Consider the following 22,334-nt stretch of genomic DNA (forward strand, 5'->3'; position numbering starts at 1 on the left):
CAATGCAAGTTCTGTATCCTTAAACTGTGGCTGTATGAACTTGAGAAAAGTAGCTTTTGTTCTGTATTCTTGCCTGGCTCCACTTGCACTGTGCTTTGTCATGTCTGCTCAGAAGTACTTTCTGAAGGCACCACTGATAGCAGTGCATTGCTCATCATGGCCCTCGTTCTGAGTATGGCTGTCCCTGCCCGTGGTGCTGCACTCTGTGACTTTCTGTTGGACACTGGTGGAGAGCACCTGCCACATGCTTTTCCCACTGTCTGTACTCTGAAGAAAGGAAAAGGATGTTTGTAGTTTCTAGGAGGTAATAGGCCAAACATGGTGCTCGTGGCGTCAGCTCTCAGAGGAGAAGCCATACGTACAAGTTCCAGGAGTAGTACCCAGCCAAAATATTTCATTGTGTTCTGCTGTAAAACTTGTGAACAAGTGAATTGCAGAGATTGGCAGTAATTCTGTCTTTTGCTGTCTTACTGGAAAGATGTTGGTTGCCTTCAGACTTAATGTGTAAATCATTAGGAAGCATGGGGCAAAAAATTAATAAAAAAACCCCATAGCTGCCAGTGGAATTAGGTACGTATTTTTTTGTCCTTTCTTCTTCTGAAGGAATCTCATTCATTCTTCTGTTCAAATTGTTTCATTGGAGTTTTCAACCCTGTAGAACTAGCTTAGTATGTGGGGATTCCTTTTTATTTGGTTTGTTTTAAAATTAGGTAGTGTACAGTAGTTTGCTACAGATTTCTGAAATTTAATTAGCAGTTCCCGTCCCCCAAAGAAAATGTTCTTGTTCAACATGTGTATGTTCTTCTATTAATGGCTATCATATCATTGTCACATTTTTTAAAGAATCCTCTTGATGCTTCTTATGTTGTGTTTATTTAAAATATGTAACTGAGGGTTACTAAAAGCTGTTTTATACTTGTCTGAGAGCAGTCAGTGTAACACAATTGCAAGATGCCTGATCAAAGCAACTTCATCGATCTCAGTCTTAGGTGTCTATTTTCAAAACAAACTTTCTTGGCAATTAGGTACAAATATCCACCTTAGCATCATATTCACCTGTTTCTGCTGGTAGCCTTTCAACTGAAATTTCTGTTACTTGTATCCATGCATGTACTGTCTGAGGTAGATTCAGATATATATGTATATTTATACACGTGCACACTCTCTACCCTCGTTTACGGCCTTTTTTTTTTTTTTTTTTTTTCTGGTGTTGTTTGTTGTTTTTCATTTATCATTTTGTCAGAGGAATGAATCACACCTATATCAATGTTGAGAGAAACTTGTAGAATTTTATGTAATCTCCTAGTTAGAAAAGGTTTTTAAAGTCTCCAAAATGGCACTTTTATGAGTTTGTGAGTTTTTAATTTTTTTCCCAAATTCTTTGTATCTATAAGGTTTGTCACTGTGAAGCTTTAGCTAAAAAATAGTTACTTAGTTACTTCAGTTCTGCTGTTAACATTTTTAAGGTGCTTGAGGCCTAATGAGCAGGAGAGTATTTGGTTAAGAAGCTGATACTCATTTGTCAGTTAAGAGGATGTCTAGAACTGTGTGAAGGAGTGTGACTTCAGTGCATCAAGATCTATAATAAAGACTTCACATCAAAAGAGTTTACACAAACTTCAGTGAAACATTATATATCCTAGTTCTAGTTTGTTGCCTACTGTAGCATTAATTTACTATTCTCAGCCTAGAAATCTTATCTATCTATCCATCTGTCTATCTATCCATCTTCAAGAATAAAACATGGAAAGGTTGGCTCTCTAACCTATTCAGTGATTTTAAAAAAGTTCTCTGGTTGAACTTTTTTTTTAATTCTTGTGGCCCAGAAGATGAATGTAAACTTTACTTCCGCTATCAGCACAGACATTTTGCACTTCACCACCTGTAGTTGATCTTTTCCCAAGCAGTATTAGGAACAGAGGTTGGGAAACTGCTAAAACTGCTAATGCAGAGATCATAGTGGTATTTTTAATTTCAGTTTAATTTTGCAAATTGTTTGGTCAATGCAATCGGTTGACTTGATGCAGCCCCCCCACCCCCCCAAAAAAAAAAGAAAAAAAAAAAAGAGAAAAATCTGTTTCACCATCTAATTTCACAAAGTCCCCTCTCAGAAATTTCAAAGGATACTTCTTCAGGTGCTTGACTGCCTTGCCTTGCCTTGTCTATTTGCTCTTATTTTGCATGCAAGATACAGCCAGAAGCCTTTTTTCTCATTGTGTACACATAGTGTTAATGGGTCTGCTCTGCCTGTATTGCCTCATTACTGGAAACAGCTCAAACCACTGAAGTCTTTCAGTATATGCAAATAAGGGAGAATCATCTACCTGAGAGTTAATATTCTCTACTTTTAAGTGTATTCTAAATGTAATGTTTGTATTTAGAGCATAACATCCTGTTCTCTTTTTTTTATGGGCAAAAAGCTAAGCAGGCTCAGGCAGCTGTTTGATGTTGGCTTCAAGTGTTATTAATTTCATATTCTATTATTCTTTTCACTGTAGCACAAGTGAAGCTGATGTGGAGGCTGTCATGGATAAGTTGTTTGATGAGCTGGCTCAGAAACAAAATGATTGTACGTAAGTTAATTTCTCTTGAAAGAGAATACATTTAGAACACAATGCCCAATCTCCACTGACCAATTAATAAGTTCCATTGCTGTATATGGGTTGATGCCACACTCAAGTGGCAGTCATTGTATCAGCATTTTGTCTAATTTATGTGTTGAATCATGTGCTATTATTCATGAAGCTATGCATTTCCTATCTGTAAGAGATGAATTTTATAGTAATTATCCAGAGAAGATTGAGTCTTTGTTCATGTTCCCATAGTAACTAGACCAAGGATTCTAAAAGTGCAAGGCAGAGAGCTGAGGCTGAATAAAGCGTGTGGAACCATTGCAGACTTCACGTTTGAAGAGCTGTGTGACAGAGTGAGTACCCAGTCCAATCTAGATCAGTTAATGCTCAGACTTTTCACAGTTTAAAAAAAAAATTCAAATGACACAAACTTGCTGTTTTCCCAAGTGGCACTAAATTAAAAAGGCTGTTTAAAAAAACTTGATTAACAGAAATATTTTTAATTTGACAGGAAAAAAATCCCTTTCCTCAAAAGAACCATACTAATTTTCTTTTAAATGATACAATAAATTCACTGTTAGGTGTATCAGAGATTATCTTCAATAATCCTAGTACAATATATGCCTGGCCTAACATCACTGCTGGTATATGAGTGGTGGTAACATCTCAATATGTAAATAGCATTCAAATGCTGTTTTTATAATCTGGGTTTTCAGTTTGATACTCAAGCAAAGGAGCAGTGATCCTGGCACCACTAGAGTAACACTGCTGTTCCATGCTTTGGTTTCAACTGCGTGTACAAGGAATATTTAATCCCAGGCCTTCTCAAAATATGCCAGCTTTTGCTAAATACACGTTCTCTGCTTAAACATTTGAGATGTGAATCTTGAAAAGTTCTCCTTGTATTATCCAGTGGGTTGGAAGATAATTCCCCAGGAGTTGCACTGTAGTTCAGTGATCTCTGTACTGATGTCTGAAGTTGCTGTTAAATGATCTCAACCCTTAACTGGACCAACAGCACTCTTGATTCAGGATGGTGGCAAGACTTTTTGCTTTCACTTCCTTGCAGCTATAGGATTGATAACTATTTGGACAGAAATTTCACTAGTTGTGTTTCAGACTGTAGGTTTTAGACTGCTGGTTTTCAGTTTCAGAAAAAAAACCCAATAAGCCATTTATAAGAGTGGAGGTGTGTCATGGGTAGAATAGCTTGCTTTTCATTAAAGGTTTTGAGACTTTTTCTGTCTTGTTCCCCTTAAAGTATGGGAAAGCTAGCTGTCAGCAAATACTAATACAGTTCTTTAGTCCAATGCCTTATGTACTTAAATGGGATAAGAAGTTGCTTCTAAGTAGAAGTGCTCTGATTAGCTCACATGTCAGTGGTCTGAAGGTTCTTCTCCTCTTCAAGAATTATTTGGGGTTCAGGTCATCTTGGCATAATGGAGGCTGAGAGTCTTGGTTTACACTCAGAGCAAGTAAAGAGAACCCCTTATGAAATGTTAATCATTGTTTAACAGTATTATTCTTACATGGATTACCCAGGATTTAGGAAATCTTACTGTCTCAATTCAGATGCCTTCTGCAGATGTGTTAGGGTAATCTCTTATAGCAAAATCACATGCTTAAAACTAAAACAACATGGCAGACAATAAATGGTTTTCTTTTGGCAACTTCCAGTAAATGGCAACTTCCTCAGTCATCGCTGATTTTTCTCGTCAGATCACTGATGTATCTTCATAAATATTACATTAGTATGTTGATAAGGGGTATCAGTGTGCTCCCTTCCTAGGCAGAAAAGTATAGTCATGAACTTCAGAATTGTCTATTAAATTTAGATGAATGTGATTTTTTTTCCATTACTGTAAACTTCTGCAATGATTCATAGCAATGGTAGAAAATCTCCCTCTGTATAAGCTGCATTTAGGACCTTGCCTGCCCCACTGCTCTGTTTGCCTGCCCTGCTGCCATTAAAACCTGCTAAAAGGAAAAATTCAAGAAAGGAAAAACGCAGCTGTCAAGCCATGAGACCCTCTTCCTTTTCTTCATGAATTCTTTTTAAGTTTTGGCGGAAAAACTGTAACATGCAATGTCTTTTTTAAACAGTCAGAGTGGGGAATTGCTCCCACTCATATCATGGAAGACATAGGGAGGATCCAGAAGAGTGCACTGGTGGTTTATAGCAAAAAATAACCCAAAATGAGGAGACATTCAACATGACAGGAAGTATAAAGTCATTTATGTATATTCCAGTAAGCTTGCTAATAGTGGGAGTGATTTGTGGAGGGATAAAGCAGAAATCTGTAGGGGACATAGCAACAAGGTATTTGCTGCTTCTTGTGAAGCCAAATGGTAGATAAGTTGACAGGCATTGTAAGTGCTGCTATGAAAAAAAGGAAAATAGAAAGCTGGAAAAGACGTAATGAAAAGCAAGACTGACAAAAGAAAAAAACTGGAGGGGAATTTTTTGGATTTGTGTGGAGCAAATCTGCAGATTTCTTTGTGCAGGACATGGGGACAAAATCCCATGGGAAGGAGAAGGCAGCTTTTACAAAGGGACATGGGGCAGAAAATCTTCCTCGCTGCAGCCTGTTGCAACCAGGGTGAAGCTTAATTGACAGCTCAAGGAAAGCCTCCAGGTAGATAAATGAAACCTGAAGTTAGTGTTGTAGGAGCTCATTAAACTTGTAACAGAATTGAAAACAAGATTTGCTGTGGGCTTTGTAACAGTTTTAAGATGTGGTGACAAGCATGATAAATGGGAAGTTCTCAGTAATGGGGGAAAATGAGAGATAATTGCTATTATTGAAACCTTGTGGGACAATTCATAAAATAATAACACAGAATGGGTGCTTACAGCCTACTTAAAGACAGAGTGGCTAGAAGAGGTGGAGAACAGTGTGCAACATTGAAGGTACTGGTACCTGCCTTAAAGTTAATTAATACTAGTTTCTTGAGTGTGTATCAGTCTACTAATCAACAAACCCAGAAGGAAAGTGCAAATAGGGATCTGTTGCAAATGTAGCATGAGGTGGATTGCTCCTTGAGCACTTGGCTATAAAAAGCATATAAAGAAAATACACCGTTGTATGTTATGCTGTAGATGAAATACAGACAAAGGGGAAATGGCATTAGCCAGAAAATTGCAAATGATAATTTTCTAGTGTAAAGTGTACTACATCCAGTACAAGGTCATTTGGTTGGAGCTTACAGTCATGAATTAATCTAGAAATCTGTGTTGTGTAGGGACAATCTTAATTTTATAACATTTAATGAAACCAAAAGATTCCAAACAGTGAAGTTGCATATATGAGCATTCAGGAATTTTTAAAAAGTGAAAGGGAAGTGTGACTAACTAGAAAGGGAAGTATAAACAACAACAATAAAAGAGCAACACAAACCCAAGAAGGACTCTCTGAGGAGAAAGATAGTAAAAGTATTTCCTGTGTCACTGTTGAGACAGAATCAAATAATACTGAATGAATGGCAACTAGTTATGAAGTGCAGGAAAATTATAAAATAAAGGTCATGCACAAATGTGTCCATTCAGATAAAAGACTTAAGTAAAATTGGAGTTTTGATGTTTTATATTATCTGAATGTCACTGGCTTATTCTTAGCTGGAGATGGATGAATTTTTAATAATGATGTGGAAAAAGGAAAAGGTTTGGCAAAAAATAAGTTCTAAGTGAAGCAGAGTGAAATATCTGATTTACTAAAGGATAGTGAAATAATTTTCAGTCTATAAGTAGTTAACATATGTTAAAAATAGCCTGTAAATACATTTCATATCATTGGAGTCCTGGAAAACTAGGCTGAAGTCTCTGACTAGCTTTTTATTTTTGATAAATGTTGAAGTGCAAGAGAAATCCCATGTCACTAGAAAATGCTTTATGTGTCAGTATTAAAAACCGAAGTAGAATTCACACATCCTTATGATGATGGGTGGAACTGCAGGCTGCTGGTGAGATTTTAGTCTAGGAAGGGTGATGGAGAAACTGATTCTGGATGCATACAGTGGATGACTAAAGAATGGAAATGAATTAATTCTCCAGACTCCTTGACTTTATAGGAAGGGTGGAGTTTTGAAGATGCTGTTCTTCTTAGGAAAGCGGCATTATGCAGTCTCAAGAAAGTATTTGTTAAATGGATTGCTAAGTTAGTTAACTAACCTATAAAAAGAAATATTCCTGGAGGTTTGTTGTTTGTAGCATTTCTAATGAGCATATTTTTATACTAAGCCCAGTATAACAGGTTTCTTTCCTCAGGAGTTTTGAATGTATGCTAAGATGCTAATACAAATTTGCTATGAATACAGAGTATTGTGTGTATGGGGGGAGGAGCAATAAAGAAAAGAATGCTGTGTGCAGTTTTTTTCTTATCAGAACAAATATTTGGGGGAAAGGGTTGGGTGTTTGTTTGGTTTTTGAGAGTTTGTTTTGGTTTGGGTTTTTTACATCCAAGCAGATACAGCCTCCTTTTACTGTGTACTGGACCAAAACTGGATGCCATTTTAGCAGGAGGCTTTTGTGTTTGAGCTACATACTAGTTTTTAGGCTTAGCCTAAAATGCAGGAATTTGAAGTACTCCATGATCTTTCCTGGTTTTAAAGTGCCTGAAAGTAGGAATGTGAGGGAGTCAGGGTCCCTGCTGCCTATTGGCAGCCCTGCAGTCAACAAGTTCAGCAGCCAGCAGGGGAACGTGCCCAGTCCATCTTGAGGGAATAACCAGCTCTTATCCCCCTCATACTTCTGGAAGTAGGCAATGTGCAGTCAGTTCAGACTGAGCTTTTTCCAAGGCTTTCAACTTCCTTGGATTTGAGGGGGATTTCACAGGAAATGTATAGGACGTTTCCCTTATACCAAGCAACCTTTCTTCCAAATTAGACATAACTGGTCTGTATAATGGGAGTACTTATAAGTTACAGTACTATCTTGGAGTTGCAGTAGTATTTTTTGAGTTTTCTGAAACTGTTGTACACCCCTGCTGACTGGGTGTCAGTAATCATTGCAGCATGAGTGGACAACATTGTTCTCAAAACTTGGTTAATTGATTCCTTTGGCTACCCATTACCCTTAAGGGTTGCAGAAAAAAGAATAAGTTATGCAAGAATCAACCTGTGAAAGGATAGATGCTTTTGCTGAGTTGGCAAAATAGCTTATCACCCTTTCTGCTTTCACTTTGTAGCTGCAATCTGTTTTCTAGTCTCATTTTGTGTAACCATTACAATGCATTTCAAGGGATAAATATCCAGACCTAAAAATCTACATTTGCTGGTGTAGGATTAAGGAGATGTGCTCGAAATTTCTCAGGTAATTACTTAATGATTTCTGTAATACAATATTTCGTATGAACAGCATGTAAAACCTCTTCAATTTCATTGAAGTTTCCTTTGAAATAAAATCAAAATTCTGTTTAAGGGGAAATAATGAAACATTTTCCACTTCGATATCATGCGATTTCATGAGATGCCAGCTAATACATAATAGATGAAAATACCAAATCAGCAATTGGTAACCTGATAATATTTGTAACATCTCCTAGCTTAAGTAGAAATTTCATAATAGCTGCTTTTTAATTAATACCTGGAGACCTTGGAAAACAGAGTTGATACCTTTCTGGTATTACAGTATTTCATTCCTGTTTCATATGTTAGCATCAAACTTTTTCATGTCAAGAGTATAAAGAGTTATTTCTGTCTAAAATAGTGCATCAGATACTGGTAATTGCTGGTTGTCCATCAATGTTTATAAAAATAAAATGCAGAGAATATATTGTATGCAATGGTGATACAACATTGCAGTTGACTTGCTAAGCTGTTGTGTGCATCAGTTTGTAAATTCTGGTTTCCCAGTTGAGGATAATCCCAAGATTTAGCTAACTTAGTTAATATCAAATTCATACACTTTGCTTTTTTTTCTTTACTAGCTATGTGAACATGTGGAAAACCAACAACAAAACCCACCAAAATCCTGGATAAGAGGATGCTGATCTAATTTGGTTGCTTTAAAGGAAAGAAGAAGCAGTTTTTCAGACCGGGCACATGAGGGGTTTATGTGGCAGAGTGGCACATGATGGTTTTTGTCATGGGTGTGAAGCAGTTACCCAGTACTAGAATAGAGCCTTGTGAACATGCTTCTCCAGTGTAATCAGCCAGGAGGACTCTGCTTGGTTTTCATCAAAATAAAATGTAGCCACAGGAGGCTGGGACAGGCACCAGGCAGAATAGGGACATACAGTTCCCAAATTTTAATGCTAACATTGACTTCTCCCATTCTTTGGAGCCTTTAATTTCTTTCTTCCAGTTTCTTCATCTATACAATGAGGGAAACACTACCAGTGGTGTTAGATTCTTGTAAAACATAATTAGTTAATTTGCTAATTGAGTTAAATGTGTGAATGAAAGATCAACAGATACCCTTAAAAATAAAATGTATATATTAACTTGGTTTTAAAGTCCCTATATATATACATACACATGTAATTATACAAATACAGATCTTACCCCAGTTTTAGTATGTTCACACATGAAGAACAGCATTCACTACACCTTAGGGAAAAAAAAAATCACTCTCTGCTAGTTCCCCTTCTTCACTTCCCTTTTAAAATTTTCCTTGAAAACTGGTAATTGTACCAGCTTGATCTGGTATAAATAAGGCAGCCAACAGCGTACCTTCTGTGTAATCTTCGTGGAGCTGAGGGAGTCGGGAGATGCGCAGCTCTCGGTGCTCCCCTGCCTTGTGCGCAGCAGCTGCTGCCCTCTGCCGGGAATGCCGGCTGCGGAGCGCTCAGGCGGGGCAGCCTGCTCCTCACACACGCTCGGCTGCTTTGCTTCCTGGATCCTGTCGGCTTTCCCTTAGGTAATCCAATATATCCATCCAACTGCCCAGGACCAATGAATGTAGTGCCTTAACATGATACGAACCATCAGCAAACATACAATAGCATTAAAACTCTGAAAATAAATTTAATATCAGTATTTATGTTGTAAGAGGTTATTCTACAGTGAAATTGTTATCCTTGTAGTTATTCAATGTTTCTGGAATTGGCAAAATAGAATTTTTGTGTAGATGAATACAGCAAATAAGGGGTGAACAGTTTCTGTTACGTTGTTGTTCCATTGCAGTAGGCGCACTGTACAGACCAGGAGGAAGATGTGGTTCTTAACTTGAATAGCTTGCACTCCGAAGAAGAAGATGTAACTAAACTTTAAAAAAACACAGCCCCCAACTGCCCCCCCCCCCAAAAAAAAAACAAAACAAAAGCCACCTCACCATCTGCAAGTGCATCAAGTGATTTAGAAATGCAAGTTTCTGTTTTTGAGTCAGCTGAAGGTCTGCCCTATGTGATGACATAAGTCAGCTGCATTTATGGCTTAATGATTCTGAGTACTTTTGAGGGAACTGTCTTCATTAAAAGCTGCTGAATGTATCTTCAGTATAATTTCATGTCATCTTTAGAATTGTAGGATTGTCAGGTATAGGTGTAAATAAACATACCACAGGCAAGCACTATTTCCAGTAACCTTTTAGAATCAGAGCTTTCCTTAGTTTGTGATCTTAAGTTTTACTCCTAAGAGATTGGTTTTTGCAGCTTAGGTTCTAGACTGAGAGTCTCTCTTTTATTAGCTACATTTGCTTCAAGGATTTAATCAGGTTCCTCACCCCCTCAAATATTTGCCTTATCTTATTCTCAAGGATTTTTTTATAAAACATACTCAAGAAACTTACTTCAGGTGGAAATATTGCAACACAGTTACATTGTTAGTCAAAGCACCTTTCTGTTTTATATTTTATGTGTATCAGAGCTTAATTTTTAGAGAGCACTCCTTTCAGTGAAAGCTGCATAAACCTTGAGGGTTTAGATCCTGTGCTGTATAGACCAGGTAATACAAGATGTTTGAAGCTGATTGGAGTTTTAAGGGTTTGCCCTTTTTTGTTTGGTTGGTGAGTTAGTTTGGGTTTTGGTTTTTTGTTTTGTTTTTGTTTCTTAAATTCTTGAATGTATCTCTCTTTTTTCAAAGCTTTTTTGATCATAGTTTTGAAATCTTAACAGTAAGTGTAAATATTTAAATAGACCTATAAATTTTTAAAGCCTTAACTATTTTTGGAGACCCTTTCATTGATAATGCTGTACTTTGGAGCTGGAACTGGAAACTTAGCAGTGAGAGCTTTTAGAGCAGAAACATGCCTTTTCCATGCTTCCAATATTCAGCCAGCTTTGAGCACATTGTTTAAATAAATACATGAATAAATAAAAGAACAGGAAATTACAAGCATCTTCTTAAGCTTGAGAAGCTTAAGATCTTAAGCTTAAGAAGAGCAAAGATCTGATACAACTTTCCACTGTGAAAAATGTGACTAAAAAACTTTTGCTGTAAGAACAAGTAAAATTACTTCTTAACAGGATTCTGTGGTGTGACTACCTGAGAAGAAACTGTGTTGATACAAAAAATATCTTTCACTCCAGGGTTTACAGATCTTAGGTTCCTGCTCTCCTGGTTGGAGCTAGATGATCTTTAAGGGATCATCAAATCCATACTGTTCTATGGTTCTGTGATTTGCACTGCCATCAGTAGCTTTAAATTTTTTAACCAAGTTAGTAATGCCCTACCTTTTCACATTTTTATTTAAACTTTAGCATGCTGTGGCATCATAAATCATGCCTTGCCTTTTTCTATTCCTTTCTTGGAATTATGATCTTGACACATTATCTCAGTGCTGTGTTTTATGAGCCTCACTAGTGATAGTGTGTTGTTCATTTGCAAACAACAGAGCTTTATATTTTCTTTGTTTATACTTAATGATTAAGTTGTAAGTAAGTATTATCTGGTCTTAAACTGGGTGTTGCCTATAGGAAGTTTTGGAGTGTTAAGAGTGTCTGCACAAAATTATAGCTACTGTCAATCATGAGGCTTTGGGATTGGCTGGAACTGGTCCTGGAATATCTTGCAACATCAACAAAAATATATATATATTGAGATGACATACCCTTTTCTATCATATGTAAAACATTCTGTATTCTTTAGACAATCTCTGAAAGGTGATACACTGGGCCACGGATGAGTCAACAAAGAAAAAAAGATGCTTTATACTATAATTAAATGGACTATATAATAGAAACAGGAGATGACTACAACAGCCCACAGAGAGCTCCAAATAATAAGCATACTACTTGAACTGAGATGATGATAGCTGAAAATGCATTAAGTAGACAGAGAAACAAAAACAAATGAAGGTGAGAACTCAGTCAAGCGGGTTGAAGTGGAGTAAACACTTTTCCAGGAGTGTAGCCTGTGTTAGTGCTAATGCGTTTTGCATTAGCCTGTAAAATACTGACTCTTGGCATCAGAGCTAATGACAAAAATCCACAACAATTTTACAGTATTATACACATGCTGGAACAATAATACCATAAAAAAGATTCTTACCTGTTAATGTTTTGAGTTTTTAAAATAATATTATAGCATGTGAAAGAGCTGGTAACAAATGGTAAGTGACAGTCATTGCATAAATGTCTTACTGTTCTTCAGTTGAGTTTTGGTCAATAATCGATGGAACAAAAGAGATCAGACAGTACCAGAAACACACACCAAATGAAGTTATTTTTTGCAGTGTTATTCAGAGGATGAGATTAATCAGGCTAAACTTTTAGTAAGAGGATTACATATATATGTATCAATGTTAGGAGGATTTGTGGCTTCTTTAGCAACTTCAGAGGAAGAAATACCTTCATGTATGCTGCTAACTATAGGGAAATACTTTCTATGATTGGTTGAGATTCACAAAATAAATTTCAGCCCAGGAGGGTTATACAGAGGACAGTGCTATGTGTCTAAAACAGTGTGCCTTTAGTCTCATTACCTAGTGTGAGCTGGTGTTGCTGGCAGTGGGGACCCAGCCAGTGCTTGCTGCAAGGAGCAGGAAAAAGGGCCTGAGGGCAGTAAGACAGTGCTGTGAAGGTGAAGGGAGGGCTGTGGGCTGCTGGAACAGCAGACATTTGTTCCTCGATGGAGCTTCTGTACATGGATGGTACAGCCAGAGCCTCCAGCAATGGCGCAGTCTGGTCTTGAAGCCATATCCCCATCTCTGTTCCTGTGTGGCAGAGGTCGTGTGTGCGTGCTTGTGCCAGCCTCGTGCCAGGTTTGGGGGGCAGCAGGGCAGTGAGAATATGAGTTGAGAAGCTGTCAGGGTGCCCCTGCATCTTGGTCTCTTACATTTGGAGCATTTTGAGTGAGCTGGTGGGTTAGACCAGCTTTGAAGCAAGTACAGAGAGCATAGAAACTGGGCCAATAGCAAGGTCAGAGGTATACCAAAAAGGGCTTTAATCTGTCACCAGAGCATTTGCAAATTTGCTAGTGGTTCCACTTTTTACACTAAGACAGAAGGAAATTAGAGGACTTCCCAAGATGAGAGTAAGTCATGTTAGGAATAAGATTAAAAGCTTTGTCTTTTATCTCCAGGACTGTCTCTAAATTCCAAAAGCAGGGAGTTTTGAGAACTCCTCTATGTAAGGGACTACAGCTCACATCAGCTGAGCCATATGTAACAGCAGAATGACGGAATTGGCATTTCAGTTGTGTCTCACTAGACTTCAGTCTTGTCAGGGAGGTACCAAATTTACTCTAATAAAGTACTCATGCTGCTAGACTCAGATCTTTCCAAGTGTAAGATTTTGGAGTCTCAAAAGGCACATTTCTGCCAACATTTACAGAATATTATCACTTAGTGTTGGTGTAGACATTTCAGAAGTTCTTGTTAAAGCTTGAAATGATATGCCTTTTATGCCCTTAATTAGAGGAATTCTTGAATTGCTTGCTTTTTGCGCTGCTGAAATAGATTGAATTCCTGTTTGACTGATAAAGATGAATATTGTAACCTTCCATGAACCATGATCTTACGTCTGTATGAAAAGCAGTATAAGTATTACATCTTCCATTCTTCCCACTTGAAATGCATTAGCCTTATTTTTGTCTTTTGCCTGTTTCTTCCTTCTCACTACCCAGGTTTTCTATTCTCCTGTTTGGATATCCACCAAACTAGGTACCCACCAAGTTCTTAGCTGTATAGCTCATTAGTTGGGCACTTCAGTTTTCCCTCTTTGCAGAAGTTTGAATCCTTTCATTTTTAGTTATATATTTATTTATTTTAGGAATCAGCTTTGAGTATCTGATACTTTGAGACGAGGAGAGTGTATTGGTATAGTTTGTTTGATAAAGTGTGCCACACTGGGGCAGGGCAGAACAAGTCCTCAGGGTTTTGGGTCTCAGGGGAAGACTGCTGGGCTCTTCATGTGATGGAAGAACAATGTCTGTAATTTCTTACCTAAGGGGAGACATGAGAAATTCTTAACCTTTCTCATGTACTGCTGTTCTCCCTTGCAGGTACTCATCATGCAGGCATACTTGATCTCTGTGCTTAACAGTACTCCAGTCCTAAGTTCTAAGGAATAAAATTACCCTTACCTAAACTATTTGTTTTATCACTAATCTTAAAATCTCTGGCAGCATCGTGGTTGTGTTGCTTTTAGTGCTCCCATTGTTTTCTTTTGCATTTGATACTTTGGCTGTCCAGAGGTATCATGTCTCTCTGGTGGCTAGGTGTCCAGTGAGTTAGCACTGTGTTGTTTCCATCCATCAGTTCCTTTTCTTTCTTCAACCTCTCCCTGCTTTATTTCATCAAAACATTTTGAGTTCAGCTACTCTGGTTTATCTAGATAAGATTTTGTTTTTTCCAGAGGTGTTGCAGGAAGCTTTGCTGGTGGCCCTCATGATAATGAGTTTTTGGTTTCTGATGAACGAGTCCATAGTAGTAACTAGGGGACTGAAATGGAGGGAGAAAATAAGCTTTAAATCTAATTCTAAGGGGAGAATGTAGCATATACTACTCTTAAACATGGCTCAAAAGAATGGAAAGTTTTTGTAATAATTCTTTTTCATAGATGCTACAGGGAAGTTGTGTGCAGGGTGATTCAAGTAAGTGGGAGGGCTGGTGGAGAATGAGAGGCCTCAATAATCTGCTTGGAAGGTTAGCTTATTCCCATTAATTTTCAGAAGAACTTCTGGAATGCCATCACGGCTTCTCTCTCCTGTACTTGTGAGAGACCATTTCTACAAGTTTTTTTATTCTAGCATCTAAACAAAACCCGAAGTCCTGTTCATGAGCAGCTATTAATAATTGCTTAAAATAACTTCTTGCAGAAGGGTTCTAGGTAAGAAGTTACATGTGGCCTACAACAAATTAGTCTCACAATTTCAGTTAGAGAAAATATTTTGTATTTACTGGTTTTAAGGTAATAGCAGTATTGCAGTGCTTTATAACAGTATTATACTTGGTACAGCACATGGTACCTGTCATTAGCTGGAAAGGAAATTGTGACCACACAAAATGCTGCTGAACTTGTTCTCTGCAGTGGCTGTAGACAAGATTCTAAAGTATTTGTACAAGTAAAACTGATGGAACGAGTTCAGGAGTACGAATTTTAATAGCTCATGATAAAGTAGTGCCTGTGGTACTGATAGGATAGATCTTGCAGAAAAAAATACCTTCCATGTAATGAAAATGTAATTTTAGAGGAATGTACTTGAATGAGCTACTACTATTTGTGCATATTTTCTGTTGATGGTTTAGATACAGGAAGAGAAACTAATGGGTTCTTCTTGAAGATTTTTATTTCATCATTACAGGAGAAACCATGAACAAAGGAACTGCTGCATAATTGTAGTTTTGTCTGTTTCCTCTTGTTTTCTGTACTTAAAATATAAGATTTATTCAGTCTGGGTTAGTCCTGGGTGAACTAAATGCAGGCCTACTTAGGATTTAGTAACTAGCCTATGAATTTGCAATTAAAAATCTTGCTGCTGGAAAGCATCCTAATAGCTATTCAAATTATTTATGCTTTAGGTTGAAATCACATGTCTTCTATAGATTATGGTTTATAGTGATTATTTTATTTGAGGTTGTAAGAGAGAGATCATAATGTTGTCTGGATGCAGAAGAGCCACATTTTTAACTCTAATTGTTCATGAAAAGCCAGCAGTATGAACACCCACATGTACCTATGTTCCTAAGGGCAACCGAGCATTCCTCAAGTGAGATACAATGGAATAAAAATATGATCAGGACTTTACAGCTCTCTTCTGTTACTGTAGTATGTCCAGGTACAATGTTTATGTGTCATTCTATCATGGGTTTCCATTGCTTATGGTTTGTTTTGTTTCAGCCTCTTGGAGCCAGCGACTATTTGGAAATATCAAAGCATTTTGATACAGTGTTTGTTCATGACATACCACTTCTTACAATAGCAAAAAGGACACAAACTCGTCGTTTCATTACTCTTATTGATACCTTTTATGAGCATAAGGTGAGAACCAAGCCTTTCCTATATGCATACAAATAATATTGGGAGTCCTAAAACTGACTGTTACTATTGGTTTGAAATAAAGCTTGCTGTAGTAATGGTTTAGAAAACATAAGCAGAATGAACTAGCACTGCAAAGAAACACCCTCCCAGCTTCACACACACACACAAAAAAAAAAAAAAAAAAAAAAAAAAAAAAAAAAAGTGGTCCTATTGCAATACAGGCAAATAAACAGATGGGCTTTTTTGGTTTCTATGAGTATTAAGCATGAGCATAAATATATGCCTGAGCTCATTTGCCTTTTTTGAATGGGGATGTTCTTTCCTAACCCAGGAAAACAACAGAAGCCATATCATTATTTTAATAATGATGGATTGTGCTGCCAACTGTGCTGGAGTGAAATGGAGTTTTTTACATTTTAATCTGTAGGGGCAGTTGGTCAGGAATCAGTGCCTTTTTGATCAGGAAGGAGGAGTTAATAGCACAATTACATCATAAAATTTAAAGGAAACAGTCACTGTAGGCTTTACATTAGATTGCAGAATTGCGCATGGAATAATAATGATAAATGCAGCACTTCATGTGGATTTACAGAGATTTCAATCATGGAAACAAAATCAGCATAACTAAAAGGGAAGTTCCTGTTTAAGGTGATTTTTTTTTTTAAAGTGATGCAGGATTTGAAACACTATCCTCTATGTGATTATATTTGCACACACTTAAACATTTTTGCAGTTGGGAAGTGTCAGTTGAGGTCGGTTGTTATCAAGAATGTTCTGGCATGAGTTGTTGATCAGAAAGGCCCCAACTCAGCGAGGTATTGAACTAACTCAGTGTAGGAGTAGTCTCATTCAAATTGGCCAGATTCAAATCAGTGTCACTCAAATTATCCAGATTCTTTATGTGTTATGGTTTGGAAGTGGACATTTGCTAAGACGGTACGCTAATATTAAACTGATGTGTTAGAAATAGGGGGATGGTCTGCTCTGTGTTTGTGCTGTCATTAAGAATTGCAAGCAGTCACTTTCTATTACTTCCTCCATAGGAAAAACACAAGTGTTAAATTCCCATCAAAAGTTGCTGGGAAAAAATACCTGAGTATATTTGTGGATGTCTGTCCACAACGCAAACATCTTGCCTGCATGCTCTCAACAAGAGTCTCCTTCTGTGGTGTTAGTTCAGTCTGTCTTCACTGCAGCCCACATCTCTCACTGCATGCTGTATCTCCTCCCAGCAGACATGAAAACAGCATCATTATTTTTACTAGCAAATAACTAACTGGAGTAGCATAGATGAAGGCAAGAAAGGCTTCTGGGAAATTTGGAATTTAAGTATTCTTTAAACAGTGTAGTGTATCTATCCACTGAGAGGGCTCTCACTATGGGTGAAAAGTAAGCACTGCTTACTATACAGCTGTTACTTTAGGAAGTAAACTTTATGGCGAACTCATTGCCTGTGTAGCAGGTACTCTGAGTATTTGACAGCACAGTTCTTCCGTTCTCTGAATAAAAGTTACATCAGTTGTTATGGAGAAAAAGATCCTGTAAGGTTAAAACACTGGGGAAAAAAACCTGATGTTTTAACTTGAAGTCTGCTGTGCATAGATGATGTATTTTATCCTGTTCCTGTGAAGCCCAAGTGATGATACTGTTGTGGCCTGTTCTCCTCGTGTCAGGTGCGCATTATCTGTTCTGCGGCAGCTCCTCTCCAAAGCTTGTTCCTGATGGGACATGACAGTGGGGAAGTGCAGGACAACAGAGTGTTGATGGATGATTTGGACTTGAGCCAGGTACGTGATTTTAACATCATCTCCCTTTTGTAACAAAATTTGGTTTAGTCTCATAATTGCAGCAGCATTTTAGGAGGGGGAATCAAGAAAACATTTAACTAATGATTTGCTGCTTTTTTTGCAGTGTATCTGTCACTCTTATAATTACATGTTGTGCTACTTATTCATAGTCAAAGAAAATGTCACTATCTGTAGAACCCTTTTGTGTAAGTTTTAGAGTAATTTTGAATATTAATCGCTGTATCTGTTCAGCTATATATGAAAATGCTGATTTCAGTTTAGCGTTTACATTTAAAATACAGAAATAAAAGACGGTTTGTTCTACCTCTTCCTAGACTACAGAACAACCTCACAAGTCCTCATAAACAATACTACTTTGCATGTTTCTTATTCTCATTTTTTACCTGTACCTCAGTTACTGCAAATGACTTTTAAAATAATTTGTTTAAATCAGTGTACAATTAATGAACAAAAAAGGAAAACTAGATGATTAACCTGTTATTGTGTTGCTTTAAAACCAAATTATTCTTTTTGCTATATTCTTTCAGGGAATTACCTAGGTGAAATAGGTACTTTTCTTTTAATTTTGGACATTAGTTTTAATTTTTGGTGGCATGCTGCTGTCAAAGTCTGTAAAGCACTGAGCCTTAGGAATTAGACAGGATGCACTTCAGTACAGCCGTGAGTCTCACAGGTGTGTGGTACTGTTTTTGTGTATTGATGTAGGATTCTGCCAAAGGACTCTCCATGTTTACAGGAGAAGAGGAAATCTTTGCCTTTCAGCGCACTCTCTCACGGCTCACAGAGATGCAGACTGAACAGTACTGGAATGATGGGGACAGAAGCAAAAAAACATAATTAGAAGTTGAATTAAATCAAATCACCAAGAAGAAAAATTGGAAAAGCTTTGGAAAAGCACTGGAAAGCTTTTTAGCACAACTTGAATAATAATTGCACTTTATCATCTGGACCATGTTTTTTTTCATCAATGGTTTTATGAGTTTAAGACATGAGGTCTCAGTTATTTTTCTGTACCACCAGTGTGTGGATATGTGAAATTTTGCATTCATTTATTCTTTAAACCTGTCTGGATGTCTGTGTCCACACAGTGGTGTGAATGGAATTACATCCAGCTCGTGGCTGGTCACCAGTGGGGTTCCCCAGGGCTCAGTATTGGGGCCAGCCCTCTTCAATATCTTTATCCATGGTATGGGCGAGGGGATCAAAGTGCAGCCACAGTAAGTTCACGGATGATGGCAAGTCGGGTGCTAGTGTTGATCTGCAGGAGGGCTGGAGGGCTCTGCAGAGGGATCTGGACAGGCTGGATCAGTGGGCTGAGGCCAATTTTGTGAGGTTCTACAATGCTGGGTCCTGCCCTTGGGTCACAACAACCCCAGACAGCGCCACAGGCTGGGGCAGAGTGGCTGGAAAGCTGCCCAGGGAAAAAGGACCTGGGGGTGCTGGTCAACAGAACATGAGCCAGCTGTGCTCAGGTGGCCAAGAAGGCCAATGGTACCCTAGCCTGGATCATCAAGGATGGTGTGGCCAGCAGGACCAGGGCAGGCATTTTCCCCTGTACCTGCACTGGTGAGGCCTCACTTTGAGTGCTGTGTCCAGTCTGGGCCTCTCACTACACGAAGGACACTGAGGGGCTGGAGCGGGTCCAGAGAAGGGCAGTGAGGCTGGTGAAGGTCTGGAGCACAAGTCCTGTGAGCAGCAGCTGAGGGAGCTGGGGTTGTTTAGCCTGGAGAAAAGGAGGCTCAGGTGTCCTTATTGCTCTACAGCTCCCTGAAAGGAGGCTGTAATGAGGTGAGGGTTGGACTCTTCTCCCAGGCAACCAGTCACAGGATGAGAGGACACAGCCTCAAGCTGCTCCCGGGGAGATTCAGGTTGGACATGAGGAAGAATTTCTTCATTGAAAGCACTGTCAAGCACGCTGAACAGGCTGCTCAGCGTGGTGGTGGAGTCACCATCCCTGGAAGTGTTTAAGAAATTGTTGGACATGGCATTTAGTGCTGTGGTTTATTTGATAGAGTGATGTTTGGACAGAAGTTGGACTCAATAATCTTAAGAATTTTTTTCCAACCCTAATGATTCTCTAAAATACAACTTTGATGTTCAGGAAGTTTAATGGGATTAGATTTTTTTCTGGAGAATTGGTCTACAGACAAAGTTAATGGGCTATGCAGAGTCATTTCAGGATGTCACATGAAGTGGGCACTTCACTGTTTATGCACTGCTTCTGTGATGTACAATGCTGCTTGCACAAAAGAAAAATCAAATGCTTTCTTCAAGAATCTCTTGATACTGTCCATGCTAGTATCCTGGAACTCCTCTGTAGTATGTTCTGGTTTGGAGGTTTTTTCTATTCTCTGAATCTAGCTGTGTGTTGACATTCAGGCTCTAAGAGTTTGCTTTAATTATACTGTTGCTCAGTGTGGTTCATTGAAAGCTAATGGTTTTAACCAAGAGAGAACCCTGAGGAGGAGCTTTAAGGTACTTGAATCTGTACAGGATTAACATCTAAGTAATGGATGGGAAAAGACACCTTGATAAGATAGGCTATGCTATAACAAATAAGTGCAAGTTCATCTTTAATTTTGTGGTTCTTGCAAGCCTGGATGTAATGCCACTATACCAGTGATGTCTCTACCCTGAATTTTTTTAGGCTTCTTCTACACCAAACCTTCCACTGCTGCTAACACACCTGCCCTGATCTCCTCCTGGGGGGAGCAGTACTCAGTATTATTGAGGCAGTTCATCATGTTACCATAGGAATGTGTTCTATGGAAAAGATAGGATAGTAATTGATACCTCAAGACACATCACCCATCCTCATGTTTGTAGCTGGAAACTCTATTTTAGTTAAAGATGCAGTGGTGTCATTCTTGATTTTAATCTGACTGAAACAAAACATGGTATTGTGTGTATTGGCTTATTGTGTATTTTTATAAAGTAATCTTAAGAGCATATTTAGAAACTTTGAGTAGAAAAAAACATGTAGATGGACTGAAATGATTGCCCTCATTTCCCTGGGAGGAGATATATAACACATTGTCCCCAAATTTAAGAGGTTGTCTTGGATTTTGCCATATGACCTTTCTCTGTTACCAGATTGTCTCCCACAATTACAGAAAGCTTCTAAAAGGGCCTTCTGGGCAGCAGGGAGGGCTGGAGAGGTCCTGTGCACACACTTTTGTTAGGGAGCTACATGTTTAAGTCTGGTTTTCTATTCTCATCCCTTCTGTTTGTTCTGGAAGTTACTTACACTGGCTATACCTGCTCTTCAAGTAATTTTAAAAGCCTATATTTATAGTTTGCAGCTCATGGAGCTATATTATTATTCCCACAAGGAGGACATGGAGAATTTGGAGAATTTTAATGCATATTTATGAAAACTCCAATCAGAATACATTGCTTGTACTTAAGAATTATCCAAATAATTGCTGTATGCTTTCAGAGATTTGGATTAGGTTTCTCAACTGAGGGACTATTGACATTCATGCATGTGTGTCTGTATATACAAACACATATGTATATTTGATTTATACATGTATATATAAATCTAGATAAAACTAATATATATAATTTAAGCGTGTGTGTTTCTGTATTTATACATAGCACTCTATACTTACCAGCCTGGGACTCTGCTGATAACTTTCCTGAGGCTTCAGCCTTGACTTTTTTTGAGTAGCATTCAAATGCCTCCTGCCTTGAACCAGAATGTGTTGTGGGAAAATGGGAGATGGTGGTAGATAACCTAAGGCACTTTGCATCTGGATATTTATTTACATTCTTTAAAAACTGTTTATATGTTTAGCCTGTATGTCCTTCTCTATCAGGTGGTACAGGGGAAATGTGTAATCTTGCAGAACAGAGATGACATGTCTGGGACATACGGGAGAGAAAGTGCTGGCAGGTTCTTCATTCCCATAGAGACTGTCTCAGGCCAGGGAAGTGAGGTGTTTGTCCACAGTCTGTGTGGGTGATGATGACACTCCTTTAACCATAGGATCCCTGTCTGTGTTCAAACTGGTGCTCCTTTGGAAATCGGTATTGAGGCTTTTCTGCAGTCTGAGTGCACACCCCAAACTCAGATACCCCAGGTATTTGGAAGCTCCTAAATGGGACTGATGTGCCACTGAAAGCATCTAAGGATATAGGTTAGGTCTTGTGAAAACACAGCAGGGAAGTTCCCAAAAGTTTCCAGAGACAGCACTGCTTCTGGGACATGTTGCCAAGTAAAACAATAATGCAGTCTTTCCTTGGCTAGCAAGGAATTTGTCTGTTGGAAGTCCCTGGTAGGTACCAGCAATAATTGAGGGAAAGAGATGGGGAAGATTCCAGAAGTCTTTTGGAGGCCAAAAGACTATACTGTGCTGTATTTGTGATTTTGCTGCAGAGGAAGATTTGCCACTTTTGGGTCAGGTCCACAAGGAGAAATTTATTGGACAGGTTTCTCAGCCAGCCCAGACACCAGGGCAGAGCGTGCCCCCGTAACCACAGGAGCAGCATATTTATTCCCATCTACTTCCCTGAAGAAAGTGAGGCCCTATTTGCTTATTTTATGATGCTGTAGGATGTATAAAGCCTTTTTCCAGTGCTGAGTTGGGGGT

General features: G+C 38.4%; 1 protein-coding gene across 3 annotated transcripts in view; it reads left to right on the forward strand.

The window, feature by feature from the left end:
* AFG1L (AFG1 like ATPase) overlaps nucleotides 1-19,234 on the forward strand; it is a 62,984-nt gene extending 43,750 nt beyond the window's left edge. For all 3 annotated transcript variants that reach the window (XM_066315222.1, XM_066315224.1, XM_066315223.1), the window contains 5 exons: nucleotides 2,499-2,569; nucleotides 2,826-2,926; nucleotides 15,791-15,931; nucleotides 17,605-17,718; nucleotides 18,445-19,234. In XM_066315222.1, the coding sequence (XP_066171319.1) occupies nucleotides 2,499-2,569; nucleotides 2,826-2,926; nucleotides 15,791-15,931; nucleotides 17,605-17,718; nucleotides 18,445-18,576 (559 nt within the window). In that variant the 3' untranslated portion in view covers nucleotides 18,577-19,234. The remainder of the gene's footprint in view (nucleotides 1-2,498; nucleotides 2,570-2,825; nucleotides 2,927-15,790; nucleotides 15,932-17,604; nucleotides 17,719-18,444) is intronic.
* Nucleotides 19,235-22,334: the final 3,100 nt, after the last annotated feature.

The sequence above is a fragment of the Sylvia atricapilla genome, chromosome 3 (genome assembly GCF_009819655.1).
Source record: "Sylvia atricapilla isolate bSylAtr1 chromosome 3, bSylAtr1.pri, whole genome shotgun sequence".
NCBI classification, from domain to species: domain Eukaryota; kingdom Metazoa; phylum Chordata; class Aves; order Passeriformes; family Sylviidae; genus Sylvia; species Sylvia atricapilla.